General features: G+C 42.9%; 2 protein-coding genes across 5 annotated transcripts in view; both read left to right on the forward strand.

The window, feature by feature from the left end:
• The window catches only part of smurf2 (SMAD specific E3 ubiquitin protein ligase 2), a 47,275-nt gene extending 35,860 nt beyond the window's left edge, over nucleotides 1-11,415 (forward strand). For all 3 annotated transcript variants that reach the window (XM_068718345.1, XM_068718344.1, XM_068718346.1), the window contains 8 exons: nucleotides 1,743-1,944; nucleotides 3,311-3,414; nucleotides 3,642-3,756; nucleotides 4,413-4,591; nucleotides 5,768-6,026; nucleotides 6,161-6,362; nucleotides 7,421-7,496; nucleotides 9,464-11,415. In XM_068718345.1, the coding sequence (XP_068574446.1) occupies nucleotides 1,743-1,944; nucleotides 3,311-3,414; nucleotides 3,642-3,756; nucleotides 4,413-4,591; nucleotides 5,768-6,026; nucleotides 6,161-6,362; nucleotides 7,421-7,496; nucleotides 9,464-9,563 (1,237 nt within the window). In that variant the 3' untranslated portion in view covers nucleotides 9,564-11,415. The remainder of the gene's footprint in view (nucleotides 1-1,742; nucleotides 1,945-3,310; nucleotides 3,415-3,641; nucleotides 3,757-4,412; nucleotides 4,592-5,767; nucleotides 6,027-6,160; nucleotides 6,363-7,420; nucleotides 7,497-9,463) is intronic.
• Nucleotides 11,416-13,928: 2,513 nt separating this feature from the next.
• Nucleotides 13,929-20,215, forward strand: ddx5 (DEAD (Asp-Glu-Ala-Asp) box helicase 5). Of its 2 annotated transcripts, none has more exons than XM_068718352.1 (13): nucleotides 13,929-14,076; nucleotides 14,790-14,976; nucleotides 15,115-15,211; nucleotides 15,303-15,436; nucleotides 15,967-16,032; nucleotides 16,461-16,602; nucleotides 16,685-16,845; nucleotides 16,959-17,131; nucleotides 17,233-17,343; nucleotides 17,461-17,522; nucleotides 17,627-17,686; nucleotides 19,018-19,252; nucleotides 19,475-19,593. In XM_068718352.1, the coding sequence occupies exons 1-13, from the start codon at nucleotides 14,030-14,032 to the stop codon at nucleotides 19,500-19,502; spliced, it is 1,503 nt and encodes a 500-aa protein (XP_068574453.1). In that variant the 5' UTR covers nucleotides 13,929-14,029; the 3' UTR covers nucleotides 19,503-19,593. The 2 variants fall into 2 exon arrangements, with proteins under 2 accessions (XP_068574453.1, XP_068574452.1); XM_068718351.1 differs by having other exon boundaries at nucleotides 13,931-14,076; nucleotides 19,018-19,239; nucleotides 19,475-20,215.
• Nucleotides 20,216-23,618: the final 3,403 nt, after the last annotated feature.

Here is a 23,618-nt window from a genome sequence, read left to right on the forward strand (position 1 = left end):
CACCGGGGTGCAAAAGGCCACTGTGCAAGAAATCTTTTAGTGCCGGCCCCATAAAGGCCCCTTTGATTCTGCGTGAGTGTTGTGTGCCTCCCGACTGCGCCGCCCTCTGAGGCCGCCTTCCCGAACACAGCGCCTAGTTTCAAAAACATATTCTCCATCCAATGTCAAACTGGAGACCTCTGTCATCAATAACCGCAGATGATGTTCACAGTCACACTACTGATACTGTGGTAAACTGCTTTTTTTTGTCTGTTTCAAATCTTTAATTAAATGCGTCTTTCTTTTGTTTTTATGCGAGTTTCCAGTGAAATGCTTGAACATTCAAATTAGACAGAGCAGAAACTACGGAAGTAAAACAACGTTTTCAGGCTAGCCATACTACAAAAGATATAAAAATATGCAGTCTACTATTATTATTATTATTATTATTAATATACCATGCAATAAACTAATCTACAATAAGTACATATAAATCTATTTTTATAATAACAGTGTATCAAATGACAGTAACAAAGGGGTCCCTTGCAGTGATGAACCCACTGTACACCACCTGCTCATCAGCAAACAGCACACAGGCACAGTTGGAGACTAGATGGTTAGCATAAGAGCTGGTGGAGACCAAAAAAAGAGCTAAAAGAGGCAGAATATTAGACTCTCATCCATCAGGTGGCCAAAAACATGACCCCAAATATATGTTAATGTTGCTCTGCAGCTGCTGGATGTTTCAATAAGCAACTATTTGCAAACAAATTCACCACTCCTCAACCTAAAACGTATATGTCAGGGTCGTGTTCACAAATAGTTTCTGCCGCTCCCTCATGTGTCTCCAAAAAAAAAAAAAGTTATAGCAGGTTTCAATATTTCCATTGCGTGAATTCCACTGCAGTCAAAAGCTAAGATGGCGGCTACTGCTGCTCTGCTACGCTAGTTAGCTTTAGCAGGAGTTTCCGTTGTGATAGCATTAAGCTAATGCCTCATAAGTAATGTGGAATAACAAACTGAGTTTCAAAGATGTTGGTTCATCAAAACAGACAAAAGGCAAACTTTTGGACTTGTAAAATGTGCCTGCTTGCCTCTTGTCTCGATGACCCTTCATAACAAGTGTTCATGATGAGTCAAAGGCAACAGAGGATCTATTTGCGGAACGTTCTTTCCCCTCAGTCATATTCTGCTGCTCCCCTGTAGAAAGCCTTATTTTTAGTTCAGCCGTCGCTCTGTGTGAGACCGCCGGGCCTCTGCCAGGTGGAGAGGTGCAGAGTTGAAGGTGTGTGTGTGTGTGTGTGTGTGTGTGTGTGTGTGTGTGTGTGTGTGTGTGTGTGTGTGTGTGTGTGTGGGGCAGTGAGTGAGGATGAGGGAGACGTCTTCCCACTAATCCCACCTCCACCTATGTCTGTCAGTGTGCGAGGGGCCGAAGCAGCTGTTTGACTTGATGTGCTTCCCAGATGACCTCAGTGTGTTTACTGCTCGTACTCTGCAGTCAGCAGAGGACAGAGACAGAACGCTCCCTCTCCGAAAGCTGTATTTTGAGTTTCCTGGCGTTCCTCTTGCTGTTTTTGTGCAAGTACTCGCTTACTTTTTTCTTACTAGTAAGCTTGTTTGTGTTTGGGATTGGCACATATAAAGAGTTAAAAAAAAAAATGTTTCTTTCATCCTGTCCCTCTGTGTCTTTCTCTTGGCCCGTTTCTCCTCTCTCCTCTCCTCTCTCACTTCTTTCCCATGTCACTCTTTTCTGCCCCCGCCAGTCGCCAGAACCAGTTGAAGGATCAGGCCCAGCAGGCTCTGGTGTCCCCCGCTCAGCTCCCAGAGGAGGCCGAGTGCCTCACGGTGCCCAAGTACAAGAGGGACCTTGTTCAGAAGCTCAAGATCCTCCGCCAGGAGCTGTCCCAGCAGCAGCCTCAGGCTGGCCACTGCCGCATCGAGGTGTCCCGCGAGGAGATCTTCGAGGTGAGGATGGAAAGAAGCGAGCTCAGTCACGTCGTCTTATTTGAAACTCACAAGGGGGGGGCTGTTATTAAAAGGGTACATAGTTTAATCCAGAGGGAAATTCAGTTGTCACAGCCAGGGCATGCGTGAAACAAATTAAAATGCAACAACATGGAAATGACCTAATATTTGCTCCATTGCACAACCGCCTGCCCTCATATTCCCCACAACTCCCAGCAAGCGGCACAAATATCTCATGCTTTTGTACCTGCAGAGCCGCTTGTAATTGTGCAAGTTATTTATTGACGCGCCCGAGTTATGGTAAAACATTCCCCGAAGGGTTTTTCTTGTCTACTCCCAGAAAGGTCATTGCCTGTAATAGTTTGGCTGTGAGAACGATTTCTCTCTCACACACGGTTATCTATGATGTGTGAAGCTAGTCTGTTCAAAATCCAAAGCAGACCACGTCTTGTTTGAGATGAGGATTTTCTACAAAGTACATTTTCTCAGCTGGGAGAGTTTTTTTAGGGGGTTTTTTTCTGCATCTTGGAGGCGCGGGGCCTTCATCAGAGCAGCAACACCTGCAACCGACTGCGTGACCCTCATAAAATATGCACTGGAATGTGCTGGAACAGCCACGTCTGTTAATCTGAACGAGACATTTTTGTTGGCTGATCTCAATATGAGAGAGAGAGAGAGAGAGAGAGAGAGAGAGAGAGTCTTGAGGTTAAGCGAGACATAACTGCGTAGCGTCTCAGACCAGCTGAAGCATTACATTATGACTGAACAGGCAGGTGTGAGCTGGTGGACTGTCAGACCCGTCTCACTCTGTACTTTTCGGTGTTGATAAGACTTTTCCTTTTTCTCCCACATCACCACCTCTCCGTTTGTCTGCTGCATCTGTAGGGCAAAGTGGAGCCTGGCTATGTTATTATAGTCTGATGGCTGTGTTTATTATAACTGCCCCTAATCCACTTTTAATGAACCCTCCTCCCCTCCGACACTTTGAGCTGTCTGCGCGTGGGATGAACACTGATCGAGGCGGAGAGATCTCAGCCTCACAGCAGAGAACCAATTGGAAATGTCTCATTTCTCACAAAATTCCTGCGGTAGAGCAAATGTTTATTTACAGCCTCAAAACCTTATTTTTAATAGCTTTTAACTTTTAGAGTTAAACGCGTGTGCATCCCTGGAACTAAACTAGTACCATGAATTTTGTCAGTTTCCCCAGAGGCAGGACCCCTCATGTGGATATTGTATGTAGTAAAGACGGCTTCTCTTTGACTTCAGCTTAGCAGGGCAAATCCAGCAAACAGCCGTCTGACTGCTGCTGTTTAACCGTCTTTGTTGACGAGGCGCGTGCGCGTCGTTTGCATCCGTTCTGCAGGAGTCGTATCGCCAGGTGATGAAGATGAGGCCGAAGGACCTGTGGAAACGGCTAATGGTGAAGTTCAGAGGGGAGGAGGGGCTCGATTATGGAGGAGTGGCCAGGTAAGAAGCCATAGCAGAGGAAGAGCATGGTCCATTGACCACACAGACTCACACTGTCACTTTGCACACAGCAGTCTGCCTCCTAGTGGAGGAACCGAAGACCACAACTCACTCGCCACTGTTTGTTTCTTTTCTGTTTCAGTTTAAGTAAGCCTGTTCTGAACTCTGACAGACCAGGTTGCATCCTCTGTATTCTATTGTAAGTTTTGTTTTTGTGCTGTACGCAGGGAGTGGCTCTACCTGCTGTCACACGAGATGCTGAACCCGTACTACGGCCTGTTCCAGTACTCCCGCGATGACATCTACACGCTGCAGATAAACCCAGACTCTGCCGTCAACCCTGTGAGTCACAGTCATCGCTGACGACGCGCGTGACAGCGGCTTGTGCTGCAGGAACCTTGTTTAAAAGCCTTGTTTGAGTTTCACTGAGCGCCGTCAGACCTGTAGCAAACACTGTCGCTACTGCTAGCTACAGGAAGCTCATAGTTTCATGTGTCAAAAATGAAATTAATTCTTTTTAACGGGTTAATCTTCATCATCTTCGTAAATCATTTTTGGCCTTATCATTCCGACTGGATTTCCGTGAGTCTATGATCATGAAAAAGGCGTTATTTTTGTCTGTTTTGTACTGAAAAGGTCATAAGGAGTATTGAATTTTATTTTGTAAAGACTATAGACGCCATGATAAGCCTCCCAAACATGCAAGACCTTCAGTTGAGACACTGGTGGCTTAAATTACATCTTCTTATCTTACTCAACATCAACGCTCTCTGTGGTTGTCCATGTGACGTGATCTTGTTGATAGACTTGTACATGAGCGATGCAGCTGTTGTGTTGAGACTGTGCCGCTGGGTTGTTTACCGCTTGTATCGTGTAGAATTGCTTGGTACGTCAAAGGGTTAACTCTGTGGTGTAATATTGTGAACATACTTTAAACGGTCTGCTTTAAACGCCGCCGTCTGCTTCATTTGGAAACTAAATGTTTTGTCTCCCCTCAGGAGCACTTGTCATACTTTCACTTTGTCGGTCGTATCATGGGGATGGCGGTGTTCCACGGCCACTACATCGACGGAGGCTTTACTCTGCCCTTCTACAAGCAGCTGCTGGGTAAACCCATCACCCTGGACGACATGGAGTCTGTTGACCCTGACCTGCACAACAGCCTCGTGTGGATCCTGTACGTACCAGAAACATGTTTTTATAGAAGCCGATAACGGTGTGAGGATTTCTGGATCACCAATTACAACACAATGTTATGCTCTGCATTCCTGTCCACACATAACAAAGAAGTCATCTCTATTTGTAAAGAAAAATATGCAATTTTAGTGTAAATGTCACAATGTTTGAAGTAGATTTTATTATCTACCAACTAATGAGTGCTGTTGCCCACATGAGAACCTCTCTCCTGTACTTTGATGACAGCGCCCCCCAGGGTTTTTGAATATTTCTTACATCAGTGCTCCCTCAGCACATGTTTGCAGACCATAGACACACAGTGTGTTTTCAATTCAGCTTAAAGGGACAGTTCACCCCAAAATCAAAAATAAACATGTTTCCTCTAACCTGTAGTGCTATTTATCAATCTGGATTGTTTTGATGTGAACTGCCGAAATTTTGGAGATATCAGACTTCACTCCAATATAAAGGGACTATATGGCAAAAAAACACATTTATGAAACTCAACAGCAATGTCTCTTTCCAGAAACCATGACCCGGTTAAACCATGATAATCCACAGACCTTGTTGAAAGCAGTTTCATGTAGGAACTATTTTCTTTCTAATGAAATACATCTGCCAACCGTAACGCCGCGCAGAAGGAAGCTTGCAATTACATTGGATACTGCTAGCTCACCTAGCACCACTGAGCTAGCTACGGTTACATGAGTGGATGCCTGCTTCCTTCTGCACAATAACACGGTGGGCAGATGTATTTCATTAGAAAGAAAACAGTTCCTACATGAAACTGCTCTCAACAAGGTCTCAGGATTATCTTGAGTAACCAGGTCATGATTTCTAGAAAGAGGCATTGCTGTTTAGCTTTTTTTAATGTATTTTTTTTTTTTGCCGCTTTGAGCAAAACAAGCCCAGTGCCATGAAGTCCCTTTATATTGGAGAAAAATCAGACGTCTCCACGACCGATACCTCCAAAACAAGGCAACTCTAAATTGATAAATAGCACTCCAGGTAAGAGGAAAAAAGGGTGAACTGTTCCTTTAACATCACATCGGCTGGTGTCACCGATCAGCACGCATTCAACGAAAAGGAATGACCAAGCCCTTTGTATTTATTTATACTAATAGTGTGCAAAAGCCCCTTGTGGTCCTCACGCAGTCATTCAAATGTGTCTCTTCAGGGACAATGACATCACAGGTGTGCTGGACCACACCTTCTGCGTGGAGCACAATGCCTACGGAGAGATCATCCAGCATGAGCTCAAGCCCAACGGCAAGAGCATCCCCGTCAGCCAGGACACCAAGAAAGAGTACGTGCGGCTCTACGTCAACTGGCGCTTTCTGCGAGGCATAGAGGCCCAATTCCTGGCTCTGCAGAAGGGCTTCAATGAGGTCATCCCCCAACACCTGCTCAAGGCTTTCGATGAGAAGGAGCTGGAGGTACTTTAATTAATCCTCACGGCTCTCTGTCGTTTACACACCTGTCTAGATTTACCTCCAAGTGCATTATTAAGTCCAACTTATTGTAAACGATTTTTTTTTTTAAAACGTCCACTTCTTTCCTCGACCTGCAGCTGATTGTATGTGGCCTGGGTAAAATCGACATCAACGACTGGAAGTCCAACACGCGGCTCAAGCACTGCACCCCAGAGAGCAACATCGTCAAATGGTTCTGGAAAGCCGTGGAGTCCTTCGACGAGGAGCGCAGAGCCCGGCTGCTGCAGTTCGTCACCGGCTCCTCCAGAGTTCCCCTGCAAGGCTTCAAGGCCCTCCAAGGTGATGACAGGAGGAAAACTGTGCACGCTTTGTTTTTGTTACGTGAACGTAGGTATTGCTAAGCAGTAAGCGCCGGGAAGTCCATACGTCTGAAAAGCGCTCCTGAAATATCTTGCCTTCAGTTAAAGGTACAACATGAATGCTATTTGTCAGATCCACAATGTGCTACGGTGCAGTACTGAAGTCTTTACTGTTCCTCTGCTGTGCACAGAGTTTGCTCCACATGTGTTTGGGGATTCTTTGCCTCCCTGTGTCTCTGGGTTCCTCTGACCTGAGATAAACCTCGAGTCTGCGTGTAGTGCAGCGGTTCACCGGGTCCACGCTGGCAGACGATGCTACCCAGAGACAGAGCACCCAGGCACGAGGAGTACACCGTGCTCCACAGGCAGACGGCGCCCTCACACACACCTTATGTAACACCGCCTTCCTTTCATGGTCAAAACATCTGCAAGCTGGACACATGGCTGCAGTCAAGGGACAAAGTGACAACTCAGCTAGTGCTGCACGGTATCTAAATACCGTGCAGCACTATGTGTCGTTGGGAATTTTCCTCAATAAGCAAACGTGTAACAAACGACAACTCGGTCAATAACTACAAGACTTGACGCTTTCTGTAACAGCTTACACCTTTGCACACATTTGTGTCTCTTATTGTTTGGAAGCAAAGAAAGGCCATAATAATGAATAATTACTATTATTTAACAAGCAACTGAATATTTTATTTATCCACAATTTTACATTTAGATGCCACTGAATATTTTACTCTGAAAACCGTATGTTTTCAGGCTCATTCCAAGGTGTGTAATTTCAAAAAATTAAATTCAAATGTCCAGGGTTTCCAGTGGACTTTGCTTTTTTGGGGAGTCTGAAAGGATCGGACCGAGGTTCTGGTTGATTCCCTTCAGGCTTGTTTGATCGTTTTTGCAGACCTGGATGTTCATGTTTGATCCACTGAATCTGAGCAACTTGAAAGTAGTTTCTGAGACCGTGACCCGGACAGTGCGGAGCAGGTGGGCGGCGGTCCACTTTTACTAAACTGATTGTGTTTATTCATGTAGGTGCTGCTGGCCCTCGACTCTTCACCATCCACCAGATTGATGCCAGCACCAACAACCTGCCCAAAGCCCACACCTGGTGAGGAAACATTTTCACACTGTTTGACACGGTGGAGTCCGAGAGAGGGAAGAGAAGTGTTGAGTGTAGTTAGTACAGTGGAAACCTCTTGACCACGTGTGTCCGGGTCAAACTGATCACTATAAGGGGCGAGCTTGGCACACTGGGTTAAGTCGCCTGGTAACCGCAAGGTCGGCGGTTCGATCCTTACCTGGGACCTGAGCTGACACTGAACCCCTAACTGCTCCCCTGACATTGTCAAATGGTTCTGGATTCGTATGTCTTCTGTCTGGATATAATTATCCGTTTTTTATTTTTCATTCCTCCATCAAATTACTACTTAATTTGATTTGTATATTTATTACTAGAATATAAAATAATGAAACAGACCGCTTCACTATTACTGAATTGTATTGACTTTCAAAATACAAAACTGCTGTTTCAAACTCATTTCAAATGACTGTATAAATTCATACCTGCAAACGTTGCCGTTTTGAATCAAAATATGTCATCCACGTGAATCGTGTAGATCCGTAGAGGAGGGGGTCAACTGGCCAGCTAGCGTTTCTCAGATTGCAGTGAGACGAGGAGAAAAGGTTGAGTCGTGATCTTCGAAATAAAACATCTTTGATGTGACGTGTCGAGTCTATCAGCGTTAAGATGTCTACACCGTCTTCATTTCCCTCCGTTACAGTTTAAGTTCCGTTATGTTAAGTTACAGTTTAAGTTCCGTTATGTTAAGTTACAGTTTAAGTTCCGTTATGTTAAGTTACAGTTTAAGTTCCGTTACGTTCCGTTGCAGTTCAGACTCGCTGGTTAAGGCTAACGTCCACTTCATGCGGAGCTTTGTCGACCGTTAACGTTCGTCATTGTCGCGCATTAGGAGGAAAAAAGCGTAACTTGTTGAAACATGCAGCCCGCCCGTGTTCCGGTTCAGTTCACGCGGTCACTCATTAACGTTAAACCGGAACAGAATGAGGCGATTTCGTGGATAAAGGTGTTCACTGTAATGACCGCAGCCAGTGTACCAACAGTCCCAAGTTGCTCCCAAGAGCCCTGAAGTAATGAGAGCGTTAAGGTGTCTGTTCCTTCATTTCAGCGGGTTGTTAATGCAGAGGTGTGTATAGATCACAGCTATTATTTTACTCTTGATAAGCTACTTTAGCCAGAGTAGATTATCATTTTAATTTAAATAATTGAACTGGATTCAATGCATATTAATTGCAAATAGAAGATAGGCTACAATTCTAACAGCTTTACAGTAACAGTGGAAGTCCATTAATATTAAGCCATACAGTAACAGGGTTCAAGAGCTGAAATACTGATTAATAACTGAATAATAAATTAGTTTTTTGCTTAAAGTTTTCTTTCTTAACTTTCTTCTTTATTCAAACAGAAAAAAACAACAGCTCAAACAGAGAACAAATATTAGTATAGGCTACAGTAGAATTACAATAGAGTAAAATGGGCCTATCTGTTACAGGCTTGCAAGAGTGAATATTCTACACATGTGCACGTCTTAATAGAATCGGTGTGCAGTCTTTACGCTCTGAACTGCGTGCGCTTTTATTCTCCATCTATGCTATGATAATGGACTTTCAGTTTTTCATTTGAGGCAAATTCATTCCAACATAAAATAAACATAGGCTTGGGCCTATCAAACACAACATATATTAAGCAACATAACAAATAGGCCTGCATGTAGGCCGATACACCGGTAGGCTGCTTTCTACAGGTTTGCGGGGGTAATCTCTACGGGTCTGAAAAGACCCCAAATGACCACTGTAAGCAGACTACTTGATTACTATGAGCACATCATTTAAACAGGAATCATTCTGTCCCGGTCTTTGTGATCCTTATAAGCGGTTTCCACTCTATTATAAAACCTCTTTGTGTTTGACTTTAGGCACGGGTTATGCAGCAGTGTAGTGATTCAGAACAAAATATGATTTTTTTAAACATGTCCTCCTTTCTGTTTTTTTTTCCAGTTTTAACCGGATCGACATTCCTCCCTACGAGCACTACGACAAACTGTACGACAAGTTGCTCACTGCCATCGAGGAGACGTGCGGCTTCGCTGTAGAGTGAGTCACTGAAGCCGGCAGAGCTCAGCAACGACCAGAAGCAACATGGATTGGCCATGACGATTCCCCCACCAACACCACCACCTAAAAATCAATCCACTCTGACAAGGGGGGGGGGGGTCTTCCACGGTTGCTTCACCCAGGGACGCCCATACTTCCTGGGGACATGTGGCCCAAGCTCGGGGAGGGTGGGCAAAGAGGACCAGAAAATGTCATCTTACTCTGGTTGTCCTTTTGAGACCCTCCAGCCCTCCTTCACGTCTTCTTTTATTATTGAAAAGGATCTCTTCAGCTGCTAATAACTCAGACTATTTACTAACCCATGGAACCCAAGTTCATTTTAGCATTTAATAATAAACAATAGACTGTATTCCATGTAGCAATGCTCCGTCTTACCAAGCAGAACACAAGGTCGGTCCACTCTGAAACGACATGAACAGGACTGGTTTGTTTGCTAGAGCACAGGGTCATTAAAGGTTCCCTCCACCACTTGAAAACACTAAGCTTTGAATGCGGCGTGACTCGTGCTGTTTGGTGCCTCAGAGTGTTCACGTTGGGGGCTGTTGGTAAACGCCCAAGGCTGGAAAACGGGGATGTGTGCGGATGACGAGGCAAGACTAGAGGCTGAATTAGCCCGAGCCCGACTGTTTACAACCCTCTCCAAAGACGGCAGCGGGGACCTCTGCCCCCGAGTCGCTGCCCAACACGTAGCGCTTCGTTTCCCACAAACCTATTTCACACGTTTGACAGCTAGTTTTGTTTTTAAAAAAAAAAAAATGGATGAATACATGAATGAATACCTTGAAATGTGTTATTTTTATATAACAAGGAGGGGAATTGAAAAAGAAACAATACAATTCTATATAATATATATATATAATTTATTGCTGTTATATTCCCCTATCCATTGTTTCAGAAAAAAAACAAAACAAGATCTTTTAAATGTTAAGTGTTGCTGTTTAAATTATAGAAGACAATTTGTGAAAACCGAACTAAGCTTGACTGATTTTTACTTAAGAATGCTGTGGTTTTATTTCTGGACCCAGCCTCTCTCACACTGTGCAAAGGAGAGGTGCGTCTTTAAGGGCAAACACATCTTCAACACACAGTGTCCTCTGAGTGCCATAATCATTTCAGAATGAAAGAATCTTTGCTAATATCGAGCGAACCCTTTAAATTCTACTGATTTCATTCTGGAGCTACACGTGATGGTGAGATGTTTACCCGACTATTACAGCTTCTTTTTTTTAACACTTTGTCATTTGTAGCTGGGCTATATTAATGTCGCTAGCATGAAACCTCCCATCCTTTTTCTAACGGCATTCTGTTTCAGAAGAGTCCAAAGCTCCGTCGTCTATTTCACGCTGCCTCCACTTTGTCGTCGTCGTTGGAAAAAAGAAAGAAAAAAAAAAACTCTACTACCTTCTCGCCATGTGGTGCTAAACAGCATTAACGTTTGTCTGATCTTGGCAACCTTCCTCATCGACATACTACTGCTTAAAGTGCACACTACACTACTCGTGCTCACACCCGTTTGTGGCCGCAAACCGTTCCCAAGCAATCGAGAGCTCTAGCCGGCCACGTTCTCAGGAGACGTCGCATGTCAGTTTGAAATGTCCTTCGATTGGACGACCGACGAGGAACTCATTCTGACCATTTGTCTTTCCTGAATGTTAAAAACATCGTTTAAATTGTTTTTGCCCACAGCCGACCATTAACACACAGTAACCGGTGCATGAGTCCGTATGTGCTTTTTGGTTGAAAGGGAACTGAATGAGATGGATCCTGTGTCGGCCTGCTACACAGTCCCATCAGTGATGTTTCTATTTAGAGAGAGAGGAGAGGGGGGGGGGGGGGGGGTTGTTTTCTACGATTTACAAATGAAATTCTTGAATGTTTTAAAAAAAAAAAAAAAAAAATGCTGCCTGTCTAGCAATCTCTATGACCGTGGACTGTTCTTTAACATTTGCATACACCTAAAGGAGAAAAAAAAAAGAAACTGTTCATTTTCATTTTTTTTGTATGTGGACAAGTGTATGCAAAGTGAAGTGTCCTCAGATGGTGCTTTGTACAGTAATACGATATTGTTCATGTATGTGGATCAGACGACCGGTAATTTATCTTTAACTTAAGTGGGGGAAAATGAAAAGAGGAATTGCACACGAACAGAATGAGGTTGCCATGTGTATTTAACGGCGACTCTCTCTTTTTTTTTTAATATTCATTCGCCTTTTAAGTCCAGTGCACAAGCTGATGGCCCTACTGTCTGTTCCTACACTACACCGCTCAGCATCGCCCCGTAGCCGCCTCTCATCAGACAACTTATTAAACTAGTGACAGTTGAGGGATGCTGCTCTTGTTTTTTTGTTTTTTTAATCGCATGATCCACTAGCAGGACTATATCTCTCATAGCTGACTGATGCAATTTGATGTATGTTAACACTATCATTTTGTAAGAGTATTTTATTTTTGTGTGTAATTAGTTCTAATTAAACTTGCCTTTGTCTAACAATGTAAGGCCTTGTACAAATATATGTCCTGTGCTTTTGCACCTCTTTGATTGGTTGTTTCATCTATTATAAAAGCTTTTTTTTCTCCATCTGAATTATTGCTTAGTCCTTCAACAAGTCCTTTGGTCCAGCAATTATTCAGATTAGATCAATTTATCAGGCGCGTGTGAGTGCTGTACTGTACTGAGTGTGAATATCAAGTGGGGGTGCAAATACTCTTTCTTTACAATGTCCCTTGTCTCTCACCACCTACTGTGTCCTCACTGATACCACTCTGGATTAACACATCTGGCAGATGGCTCATGGGGGGGGGGGGGGTAAAAGGACAATGGATGAAGCTGTTGGAAAATAAGGTGTCGAGTACAGTTTGTGTTCTTGAAAACGGTCCGTCTACACAGACTGGAAGAAGGACAGAAAGTGAGACTTCATCAGGGTAATAATGGTTCATATTCTGAGGGTTCCATGTGTAATCACTAGTATAAGGAATAAGTATGTCAAATATGTACATACATGTAGCTACATACGAAATACACTGTATTCTTTCTTGCATGGTATAAGCCACTCAGAGAATTGATACACATTTTCTTATATATATATATATATGTATGTATGTATGTATGTATGTATGTGTATATATATATATATATATATATATATATATATATATATATATATATATGTATGTATGTATGTATGTATGTATGTATGTATGTATGTATGTATATATATATGTATATATATATATATATATGTATGTATGTATGTATATATATATGTATATATATATATATATATATGTATGTATGTATATATATATGTATGTATATATATATGTATATATATATATATATATATATATGTATGTATGTATGTATATATATATGTATATATATATATATATATGTATGTATGTATGTATATATATATGTATATATATATATATATATATATGTATGTATATATATATGTATGTATATATATATATATATATATATATATATATATATATGTATATATATATATATATATGTATGTTCATGTTGTATATACCGCAATAATGTAAGAAAAAAAGTTTTTTAAGAATTTAGTTAGTGAGTAAAGTCACTCTCACTGAAAGTGTTGTCTTTTTGGTCCACCATTGAGTTTAGAGGCAGGCTAGTTGACTTCTGTTAATTTCCCTCTGGAAGAAAACTTTCTGGTTTTTTTCTGTTCATTCAACATCAGAATACCCATTTTGTATCTTTAATCTAGGCCTATATTAATTCCTTAATATTTGCTTATATACTTATTCCAACAGAAGTTAGGTGAACTTCACCACTAGGGTCTAATAAAAAAATACCAAAAAAAAGTAGTCTCTTTTTCATGTCTGGGTTGGTCCTGATGACGTCATTTACCGTAACACGTCAGAGCGTAGTCCGAGCCGGATTACCAGTCTCATGTTTTGTACATATCCTTCCGCTTGACTCTCCCAACAGTTATTGAAATTTTTATCAAAAGAAAAAAACGTGAAACAATATAAATGTAAGAGAAAGTGCAAAACATTACATATATCGTTAATGTAACGTTAGAGACTTATTTTGGATAGGCTCTAACGTTACATAAGTGGCGATGTGATTTGAGATTAGCTCACTTGTGTTTTTCTGTGTGCTCTAATTTAACGTGTATAATATATTCAGCGGAGGGTTAGGGGATCCATATTTACTATTATCGGTAAGAGTTATAGTGAACTTAAAGTACGGTTTCACCGGTCTGCAATGGGTCTATGTTTCCAGTCGGCAGAAACTGAAGTAAACCGTCTGGCGGATGAATACATCGGAAGTGGGACTTCCTCTTGCCATATATACCGGGTCTAATTTTTACATTACCGGCATTCAGCACCACTGCCGGTCGAGTTTTTAGTCGGTGGTCAAACCACAGAGAAGGGTATTTATCTTTTTTATTTATAAAACTTGTTTACAGAATGCCTGGATATTCCGACAGAGACCGCGGCAGGGATAGAGATAGAGGGTGAGTATCGTTTATTATGTTTTAGACGAGCTTCTTCCTCGTGTGATTCGTAGAAATGGCTGCCAAGACTCGTAACCATGAAAAATGAATCGATGGGTGAAATAGCGTTACATTTTAGAATATAACGGGATATTGGTCTTTTTTGTTTGTTTCTTAACCGAAATTCTACCAATTTGAAAATCAGTTAGTTGTCTGTCTTTATTTTAACCGCACAAGGCCCCGGATGTTTAACGGGCCCGTTGTCTTTGGCTCGAGGCCTAGTTTGGCCTCGTGCCCCCGCACAGCGGCTATTCGTTAGCTTTAGGCTAACGTTAGCCTAACCGTAACTCGGCCTTACATTCCACTGCCTCATGTAACTATTTTACTCAAAACAGGCTGTGAATATCGCCGGAATGCATTTCTAAAACATGTCATCATAACGACGCCACGTTGTTAATGATATCCACTCGTTTGCTTACACAAGTCAATGTGTTGCTCCAGCCGGCGAGTCGGCTTTTCGCCATGTGGCGGCATGAATGCGGATACAAAATGCCGGCTGTTTTCCATTGTTCCTCTACTGGTTGGAAAGTATATGGCAGCTAACGTAATGTATTTTCACAGAATGACGCAGTTAAAATGGACTTCTTATTGAATATTGCGGTTGGCCACCACGCGGGACATGATTGTGCCCAGTCTTTTTTAAAACCACGACCTAACTGTTGATTTAATTGCAGCTATGGCGGCGGCGGCGGTCCTCCTCGCTTTGGAGGGAACCGTGGCGGCGGCGGTGGAGGAGGAGGGGGAGGAAAGTTCGGCAACCCCGGTGAACGACTGCGGAAGAAACAATGGAACCTGGACGAGCTCCCGAAGTTTGAGAAAAACTTCTACCAACAGCATCCCGATGTTGCCAGGAGGTCTCCGGTATGTAACCACAGTCGGCATGGTACATGGAATGTTACGTAACACCGCCTGAAACGAGCTCCCTCCTGCACGTGGCGGGGTTATGCAATCGGCTATGGCCACCAAACTGAACTCTCTTCATTCATTCCTATCTTGCAGCAAGAAGTCGAACAATACAGAAGGACCAAAGTAATTACATTTAAGGGGAGAGAATGCCCAAATCCTATTGCCAAGTTCCACGAGGCCGCCTTTCCATGTAAGTTAAAAAATAAATTGGTAAAATGTATCACAAAGAAGGTATGATGCAGCTCTGTTAATTAATTAATCTGTTTCTGCCTTTCCTCCAGCTTATGTCATGGATGTGATCAACAAACTGAACTGGAGTGAACCAACACCCATCCAGGCTCAAGGCTGGCCCCTGGCCCTCAGTGGCAAAGATATGGTCGGCATTGCACAGACTGGCTCTGGCAAGACGCTTTCCGTAAGTTAAATGTTCTCTCTGATTGTAAAATACTGCATTTATCTGTACTAGACCAGTAGCTCATGTATACAACGGTGCATAAGATCCACACAAAATATTTGCTTAAAAAATGAAATGTACATGCGCCATAGATAAAATATTTCTGATGGCGTATGTCTGCTAGTACGCCTTTTACGTCAAATGTAGTGGCGAGACACTGCTGATGTGATATTTGATAAAGGGTTGACCTGCATCTTTTACAATTGAGAAATGCGCACGGAATAGTTGGTGCCCCCCCCCTTCAAAAAAGCACTTTCTTTGTCTGCTCAGTGACTCGGTGAGTTGTCGTAGAAGGGCATATTACATCATCACTGTGGGTGAGATGGCAGCGACACTATGGCTGACTAATCTCAATCAGTGATGGGACAAACTCATGAATACAACAATCTTCAGAAACTCTTCCCGGTGTCCTGTTTATTTCCTCTTCTGTTTGTGTTCTACTTCCATCCTCTGTCTAGCTCATTGAAGTGACTCTTGTGTTTTTCCTGCAGTATTTGCTGCCTGCAATTGTGCACATCAACCACCAGCCTTTCCTGGAACGTGGAGACGGCCCCATTGTAAGTAGTCACTGTGCAACTGTTTTCAGGCATTTTATCTGATGGAAAATACATTATGATCCCCCTTCAAAAAAGCACTTTCTTTGTCTGCTCAGTGACTCGGTGAGTTGTCGTAGAAGGGCATATTACATCATCACTGTGGGTGAGATGGCAGCGACACTGTGGCTGACTAATCTCAATCAGTGATGGGACAAAACCATGACTAATACAATCTTTAGAATCTCTTCCCAGTTTCCTGTTTATTTCCCTTTGTGTTCCATTTCCATCCTTCAGTGAAAAAAATAATAAACCTCTTTTTATTAGAAATGTGTGACCCATATAATGCGTTGCATCATGACATTCTTTATTTCAATTCTGGAAACTGAATGAAATGTGTAGCTGTCTGTTGCGTTGCGTGCGCTGAACAGTTATATTTTCCCTCTCGACAGTGCTTGGTGTTGGCCCCGACCCGTGAGCTGGCACAGCAGGTGCAACAGGTGGCTGCAGAATACGGCAGAGCTTCTCGCCTGAAGTCCACCTGTATTTACGGAGGAGCACCCAAGGGACCCCAGATCCGTGACCTGGAAAGGGGTATTGTAACTTATTTGTAATATATTTTTGAAAAGATGTTATGCAAGTTGAGTTCTCATATATAATCTTTGTATCATTGTAGGTGTTGAGATCTGCATCGCCACTCCAGGGAGGCTCATTGACTTCCTTGAGTCAGGAAAAACAAACCTCCGCAGATGCACTTATCTTGTGCTGGACGAGGCCGACAGAATGCTCGACATGGGATTTGAACCTCAAATCCGGAAAATTGTTGACCAAATCAGAGTAAGTTTTTGCTTTACTTTGATGGTCTGTAAATGTAAACACAGAAGTTCAATGCCAGGCTAGATGTGTGGTACTTGAAGGTAATGTGTTGCTAACTGATTCTATTTTTGTAGCCTGACCGCCAGACTCTGATGTGGAGTGCCACTTGGCCCAAAGAGGTTCGTCAGCTGGCAGAGGATTTCCTGAAGGAGTACGTCCAGATCAATGTTGGAGCCCTGCAGCTCAGTGCCAACCACAACATCCTGCAAATCGTGGATGTCTGTAATGATGGAGAGAAGGAGAACAAGTGAGTAATGTGATGTTCTCATAATGGCTTCAGGTGAAAGTGGTGCATTCTTTACAGAATTTACCATTTATTTTTTGACGGTGATTATCTTTTCTTTGTAGACTCATTCGTCTGCTTGAGGAAATCATGAGTGAGAAGGAGAACAAGACCATCATCTTTGTAGAGACAAAGAGGCGCTGTGATGATCTCACCAGGAGGATGAGAAGGGATGGGTAAGTGTTGAAATGAAAATACTGGTTCACGCCTTGACTGCTTTTGTTGTACTGCCCTTACATTTCTGAAGTCCTTGTATGGGCGTTGATTAACGGCGAAACCTTTAATCCTGTTAGGTGGCCAGCTATGGGAATCCATGGAGATAAAAGCCAGCAGGAAAGAGACTGGGTTCTCAATGGTAAGCTTGCATCACCAATAAATCGCTAATCACGATCAGCATTGTACAACTTTCAGGTGTGTTTTGTTTTTTTAATCACACCTTGATTTTATTCTTTTTTTCAGAGTTCAAATATGGAAAGGCTCCGATTCTCATTGCTACAGATGTTGCCTCTAGAGGTCTAGGTCAGTATCCTCCCTGAACAGTTTTGTATTCTAATGTATTTCTAAAAGAAAGTGTATTTGCTTTCTTTAACTCTTCTGCTTCTTTCTGAGTTTCTCCCCTGACCTGAAGGAGCAGTCTGTATGGCAAGGCCTTGGCATGACAAGCCCAGGTCCCCAGAGGGGGAAGGAGGATTCTTGGAGGTGTCCTGACTGGCGAGGCACGGGTCTCCCAGTTGTGCAGATATACAGAGGTGACCAGGCCCAAGTGCAGCATAACGCGCTGGCCTGTCCAAAAAGGGGGGGCGAGTTGAGGGCTGGCCACAGTTCCTCCCCCACACGCTCGTCTGTTCCCTGGCAATGGTTTCGACTGCTTCACACACACCCAGGCTCTGTAACTGTCCCAGCTCAAAGCCCAGCTACACTGTCTCCTATTGTCTTGCATGTATGTTCGGGCACTGCATCGCAAGCTGTTTGAGCCATTTGGAAGGTGCTTTCTGTTGCGTAGACTCGTTGTAAAGCATGGGTGGCGTTGACGTCGCAGTTTCTAAACTTCTGTCGGAGGAGCAGTCTGTCAGATCGATCATACCTTCACCTCTGTAATGACATGGCTACTGGCGCTTTTGGTGACAGTGGGACATGCTAGTTGGACACTCGGGCAAAATCCAAGCTCACACTCCTCCCTCGCCTGCGTTTCAAAGTCATGTCGAGACCTGCCAACGAGAGACATTATGATCACGTGAACACTGGGTCTGGAAAAGTCTTGCCATGCCGAGAGTGGGGATGCACTGTTTGTAGACATTCTGCAAATTGGTTCAGATCTACAGTTTCTTAACGAGAGACACTGCAGTGTGAGCTTTATAGCGAGCATCTCGTGAGCGTGTGACAAAGAGACTTTTAAATACTTGTTCAAGCACACTAGGAGGCAGTAGTGTGCATATCAGCTACTGTATAGCGACGCCTGTGGGTCATTTGACAATATGTGGGGCGTGTGCTGCAATGGGAATGGACTAGTGAATGCATACTCCAGAAAATGGTAAGACTTCTGATCCCTTCTTTCTGAGGGTGGTTTGTCAGTGGTTGAAGAGGGGTGGGTTTTATTTTATCCCACTGGATTGGAAGCCAATGGAGTGTGCATCGTTCCTCTTTTCCCACAGTAGTCTCCCCGGGGAGTAAATGTTTGCCTCTAGTTTTGACTAATGCTAGTCTTTGTGGATTTTCCAACCCTTTGTACCTCATGACCGCACTAACATGGCCTTTTTTGTTTTTGATCTGGTTGTTGTGGTGGCACTGGCGCACGTCTTTGTGTGCTGTCCTCCTTTTCCTTTATGCCACACCGCAACACAATCTTACAGATGTTGAAGATGTGAAATTTGTCATCAACTTTGACTACCCCAACAACTCTGAGGACTATATCCACCGCATTGGCAGAACAGCTCGTAGCCAAAAGACAGGCACGGCTTACACCTTCTTCACTCCAAACAACATGAGGCAGGCCAGTGACCTCATCTCTGTGCTCCGCGAGGCCAACCAGGCGATCAACCCCAAGCTCCTCCAAATGGCGGAAGACAGAGGAGGTAAATCTAATTGGTGAGATACAGAAACTGTGCTGTGAATTGCAGCCACTCTTTTTCTGCCGCTTTTTTTTTCTGCTGCTTTTTTCTGAGAAACTTGATCGATTTTCCAATATAAACTTCTGTATCTCAAAACTGTCTTTGCTTTAACTTTTTCTTTACAAAAATATGATATCTGCAAGTCTTTTTTTTCTTTCTTTCTTTTTTTAATTCATCTATTTTTACTTTCCTTTTCCAGGTCGTTCAAGGGGAGGCAGAGGTGGTGACTACAGAGATGACCGTCGGGATAGGTATTCTGGAAGGCGTGATTTCGGCAGTTTTAGGGACCGGGATAATGGTAGAGGTTTTGACAACGGACCAAATAAAGCCTTTGGCACAAATACGCAGAATGGAGGCTATGGGGGCGGCAACAACAGCAGCGGCGGCAACGGCTTCACTGGAGGCAGCTACAATGGTAATGGACAGTCCAGCTTTAGCAACCAAACTGCAGCCTTCACAGGCCAGAATTTCCAGGCCCAACAGTTTGCTCTCCCTAAGGGTGGCGCACAGACTGGTGCGAGTCACCCCCCATTCCCCTTCCCCCAGGCACAGGCTCCTCAGCAGCATCCTCCACCGCTGGTGCCGTACCCCATGCCTCCTCAGTTCTCTCAGTAACCGCACCATACACTTGAAAGAAGTAATTTATTGCTTTTTTGTCTTGAGTTCTACACTTATTAAAGATTTTTTGTATTTACACAACAGGGTTACAAACAACTTCAGCCTCTATCAAGCCTTTTAAAGATCTGCAGTGCAACCGTAGTGTTGCAGTTTTTTTTTCCTATTACTATTTAATTTGTTACATTCCCTCAGTAATGTTTAGTTATGTTTTGTACTAGGTAATTACAAATGTATTGGTTTTTCATGTGTATCATTGAAAGTGATGTTAAGCTCCGAATTGGAAGTGCACTGCATGATCTTTCAAATAAAACTTAAAAATAAATTTGTTTTTTGTTTTTATTCTTTGAGCCTGCCAAAGAAAAAGATTAACATACTTCAATACCATTTCTGTCCACCAGGTGTCAGGTTTCTCAAATATACCAGAGTAATGTGTAGTCGGCAGTATGGAACCCTATTGATATATCATAATCACTAGCACCAATCAGCTGACATTGTTAGTGTTGTGAAAACGTATGTAGCAATAATGGAAATTGGTATTTTGTATAAATCACTTCCTCAGACGTTCTTAGGTTGTGTCCCAGCAGCAGAGAGGGATTGATAACCAGTCGTCTACGTCGGTCTCGTGCGTCTCCCTCACTGGAGAGGAGAGCATCTATGCAGAACTAATGGCCTTCGGATGACATGATCCTCAACCTGTTAGGATATTGTCCCCTTGTCTAAACCAGATGATTCTGCTCTTAAAGGATTCACTCTGAGAAGCAAACTATTACTTGGCATGGCTGTATTGCGAAATTAGCTCAATGCCACAGGCAGAGCTGTGACATGACGCTTCATCATATTGTTTACACAGAGATGACAGTTGGCAAAGATGACAGTTGGCAAAGTGAATTATAATTAAAGTATAAGATAAACATAGGATCAAGTCTTTCTGGTACACATCTTTAAAGTGTAGTACTGATGCATGCATTTGCAATTTCTCAATTTAAGAGTTGTCATAGAAAGTAAACGTTGATGGCAACAATAGTGACCGGCGGGGTAACAGTGCATCTATACACACTGTTATAATCGTACAAAGCTCTTGTTCTACTCATCTTTCTACTCTAGTCTGTATTTTAGTTTCACCATGAGTCAAATTGTGGAAGAGTGCCAGACGGGCTACATTGAGTAAATCAGAAACTGCTTATCTACTGGGATTTGAATGTAAAACCATCCCTGGGTTTTACAAGTGTGTGTGTGTGTGTGTGTGTGTGTGTGTGTGTGTGTGTGTGTGTGTGCATGCACTCCCTATAAAGTACCAGTAACACTTAAGTTTCAAAAGTATGTATGTAACTACTGTGCTGGGGTATAGATAAGAATGTTGACTGCATACTAGGAAAAATATGTGACCGAACATAAAACACACTATTTCATATTTTTCCATGAAAATTCTGATTATTTTTTACTTTATTATTATTTCAAAGGGTAGCTAATGAGATGTGATTTTCATATTTTAAGTTAAATGGCTTAATAAAAAAAGAAAATTCTTAAAAACAGTTTTACACACATACATTGGAGCAGCGTTAATCCTAACCTCCTCCACCCCTGGTTCTGACCCCCAGGTCGTGTACAAAGTATAAGTATAGGACACCAAATATACAAAACTTCACAAGGAAACCAGTGATGCAGGTTATATTTTCAAAGCAAAGATATATTCTGCTGTCCGTCATAAGTATTGGCAAACACTCAAAATGAAAGGACTCCTAACAGGATCAGCATCACAATGATCTGACGTACATAACCGTAACCAGAGGCTGTGTGTTGAGGCGACCTGGGCCCCTGGTAGGTCTGTACTTGATGTCATAGCAGAGCTGCTGCTCCACCTTAAACACTTAAACTATCAAGGACTGAAACCTGCTCACAGGTCAGCGCCTGCTGATAAGAGATTAGATCTCTCGTGAACAGTACCTGCTGCTCAGGAGTGCTGTGGGTGCGGCTCATCTAAATTGCTCTCTGCATATTTGTAGAACCGAGGCCTGGAAGTATGTGTGGAACGCTCGCTGTGTAAATACCGAAGGGTTCTTTCTTTCATGTGTCAATTGGTTTTTTATGTTTTTCCGCATCCAGATATGTGACAGCCACACCCTGCTGTTGACATATCCATTGACATAAAAAAAAAAAAAAAAACACGTTGAGCTTGTACTTATTTAATCTGTTTTCAGGGGGGGAAACTAATTTGTCATTGTGAAATAAAGGAGCCAAAGTGACACAGGTTATTCATGATTTACTGTATGTAAATTTGATCTGAGCGGGTTCAAGCCACGCTTATCTCGGATGCACTGCACAGTGTGGAATTTAAACAGGTGGGTTGTGCTCGATTGAATTGTAGGGTTGAGCACAATAACATGAACACATGAACCATATGATGAAATAGTTTCAATTAATGCCACAGTTATGAAGCTTATAAAGTAACACAAGTGTTGAATCAACTATAGTTGTTTTAGTTTTATTAATGAGCGAGAGAGAGAGAGAGAGAGAGAGAGAGAGAGATTACATTGCACAGGTGTTCATGTTATTGTGTCCAACCCCTCCACACCTCCTCAACATACAAGGCCTGGCCTGGACTTTTTAAATATGAACTAGCCATTATGTCCTAACTTCTGGATTTGTGGTTTTGTGTCTCCTTGTATGTCTTTCCGGCCTGCTGAGGCTCAGAGGTAGAGCAGGTCGTCCATTAATTGGAGCTGGGGTTAGTTGGGACCCCGGATCCTCCCGTCCTCATGGACAAGATACTGAGACCCTAAAGGCTGTGCTTTGAAAGAGCATTAGAAATAGATCCTGATGAGCAGTGAATGGCTGGGTGTTGACGTGTTGTAGCATACAGTCCTTTAAAGTACTATAAAGGCGCTATATGAATGCAAGTCCACTTTGTCTCTTTGCGTCATGTCTTTTTGCCCCTTTCGTAGTTATTTTGTGACTCTTTGCAGTTGCTTTGCGTCTCTTTGTGGTCATTTCATGTGTCTTTGTGGTCGGTAGGCGTCTCTTTGAGGGGTGCCCCTGGGCCTGTGCGTACGCATACAAGGCATTTACTCTCAACGTTCATTCACAGAAATAGACGATAAACAAAAAAACAAGGACAACAAAGTAGAACAGAGGTAGGCATAAACATTTCACTACTGTGTACAAATATAAATATATATATATATATGAACATAAAACACAATGACAATGAAATGGAGGTGATAGTGCAGTAAAAGAAATAGCGATTAGCCGTTCTGCTTGGGACAAAGGTCACGATCAAGTGAGACTACCCCGTGTCTTCTTTTGCCTCCTCAATCATCTCCACTGTCTTGTCCCGTCACTCACTCGCTCTCTGTGTTATCTTCTATTTTTTTTGTTCCTTGATCTGAAGCCCTCCTTCTCCCCGCAGGTATGTGTGTGTTGGTTCTAGTAGTAACTGCTCTGGGTGTGCGTCAGACACACCCACCGCAAGCATGGGACGGAGCAGCACGCAGAACCATTTTCCTCCCAACCGAGGCGTAAAGAATTTGCATTGTTCGACTCCACCAGCAGCGGTGCCTCCAACTCCCACCCACCCACATTTCTGTGCATGTATGTGTTTTGTGCCAACAATAACACACACACACACACACACACACACACACACACACACCCTCACACGAAATGCTATGCATGCACTGAAGATTTACATACTATCTTTGTTATCAGCCTTCAGGTGAAGTTTGCAT

Source organism: Cebidichthys violaceus, unplaced genomic scaffold, assembly GCF_023349555.1.
Source record: "Cebidichthys violaceus isolate CVI_PGR_0920_01 unplaced genomic scaffold, fCebVio1.0.p SCAF_23, whole genome shotgun sequence".
NCBI classification, from domain to species: Eukaryota; Metazoa; Chordata; class Actinopteri; order Perciformes; family Stichaeidae; genus Cebidichthys; species Cebidichthys violaceus.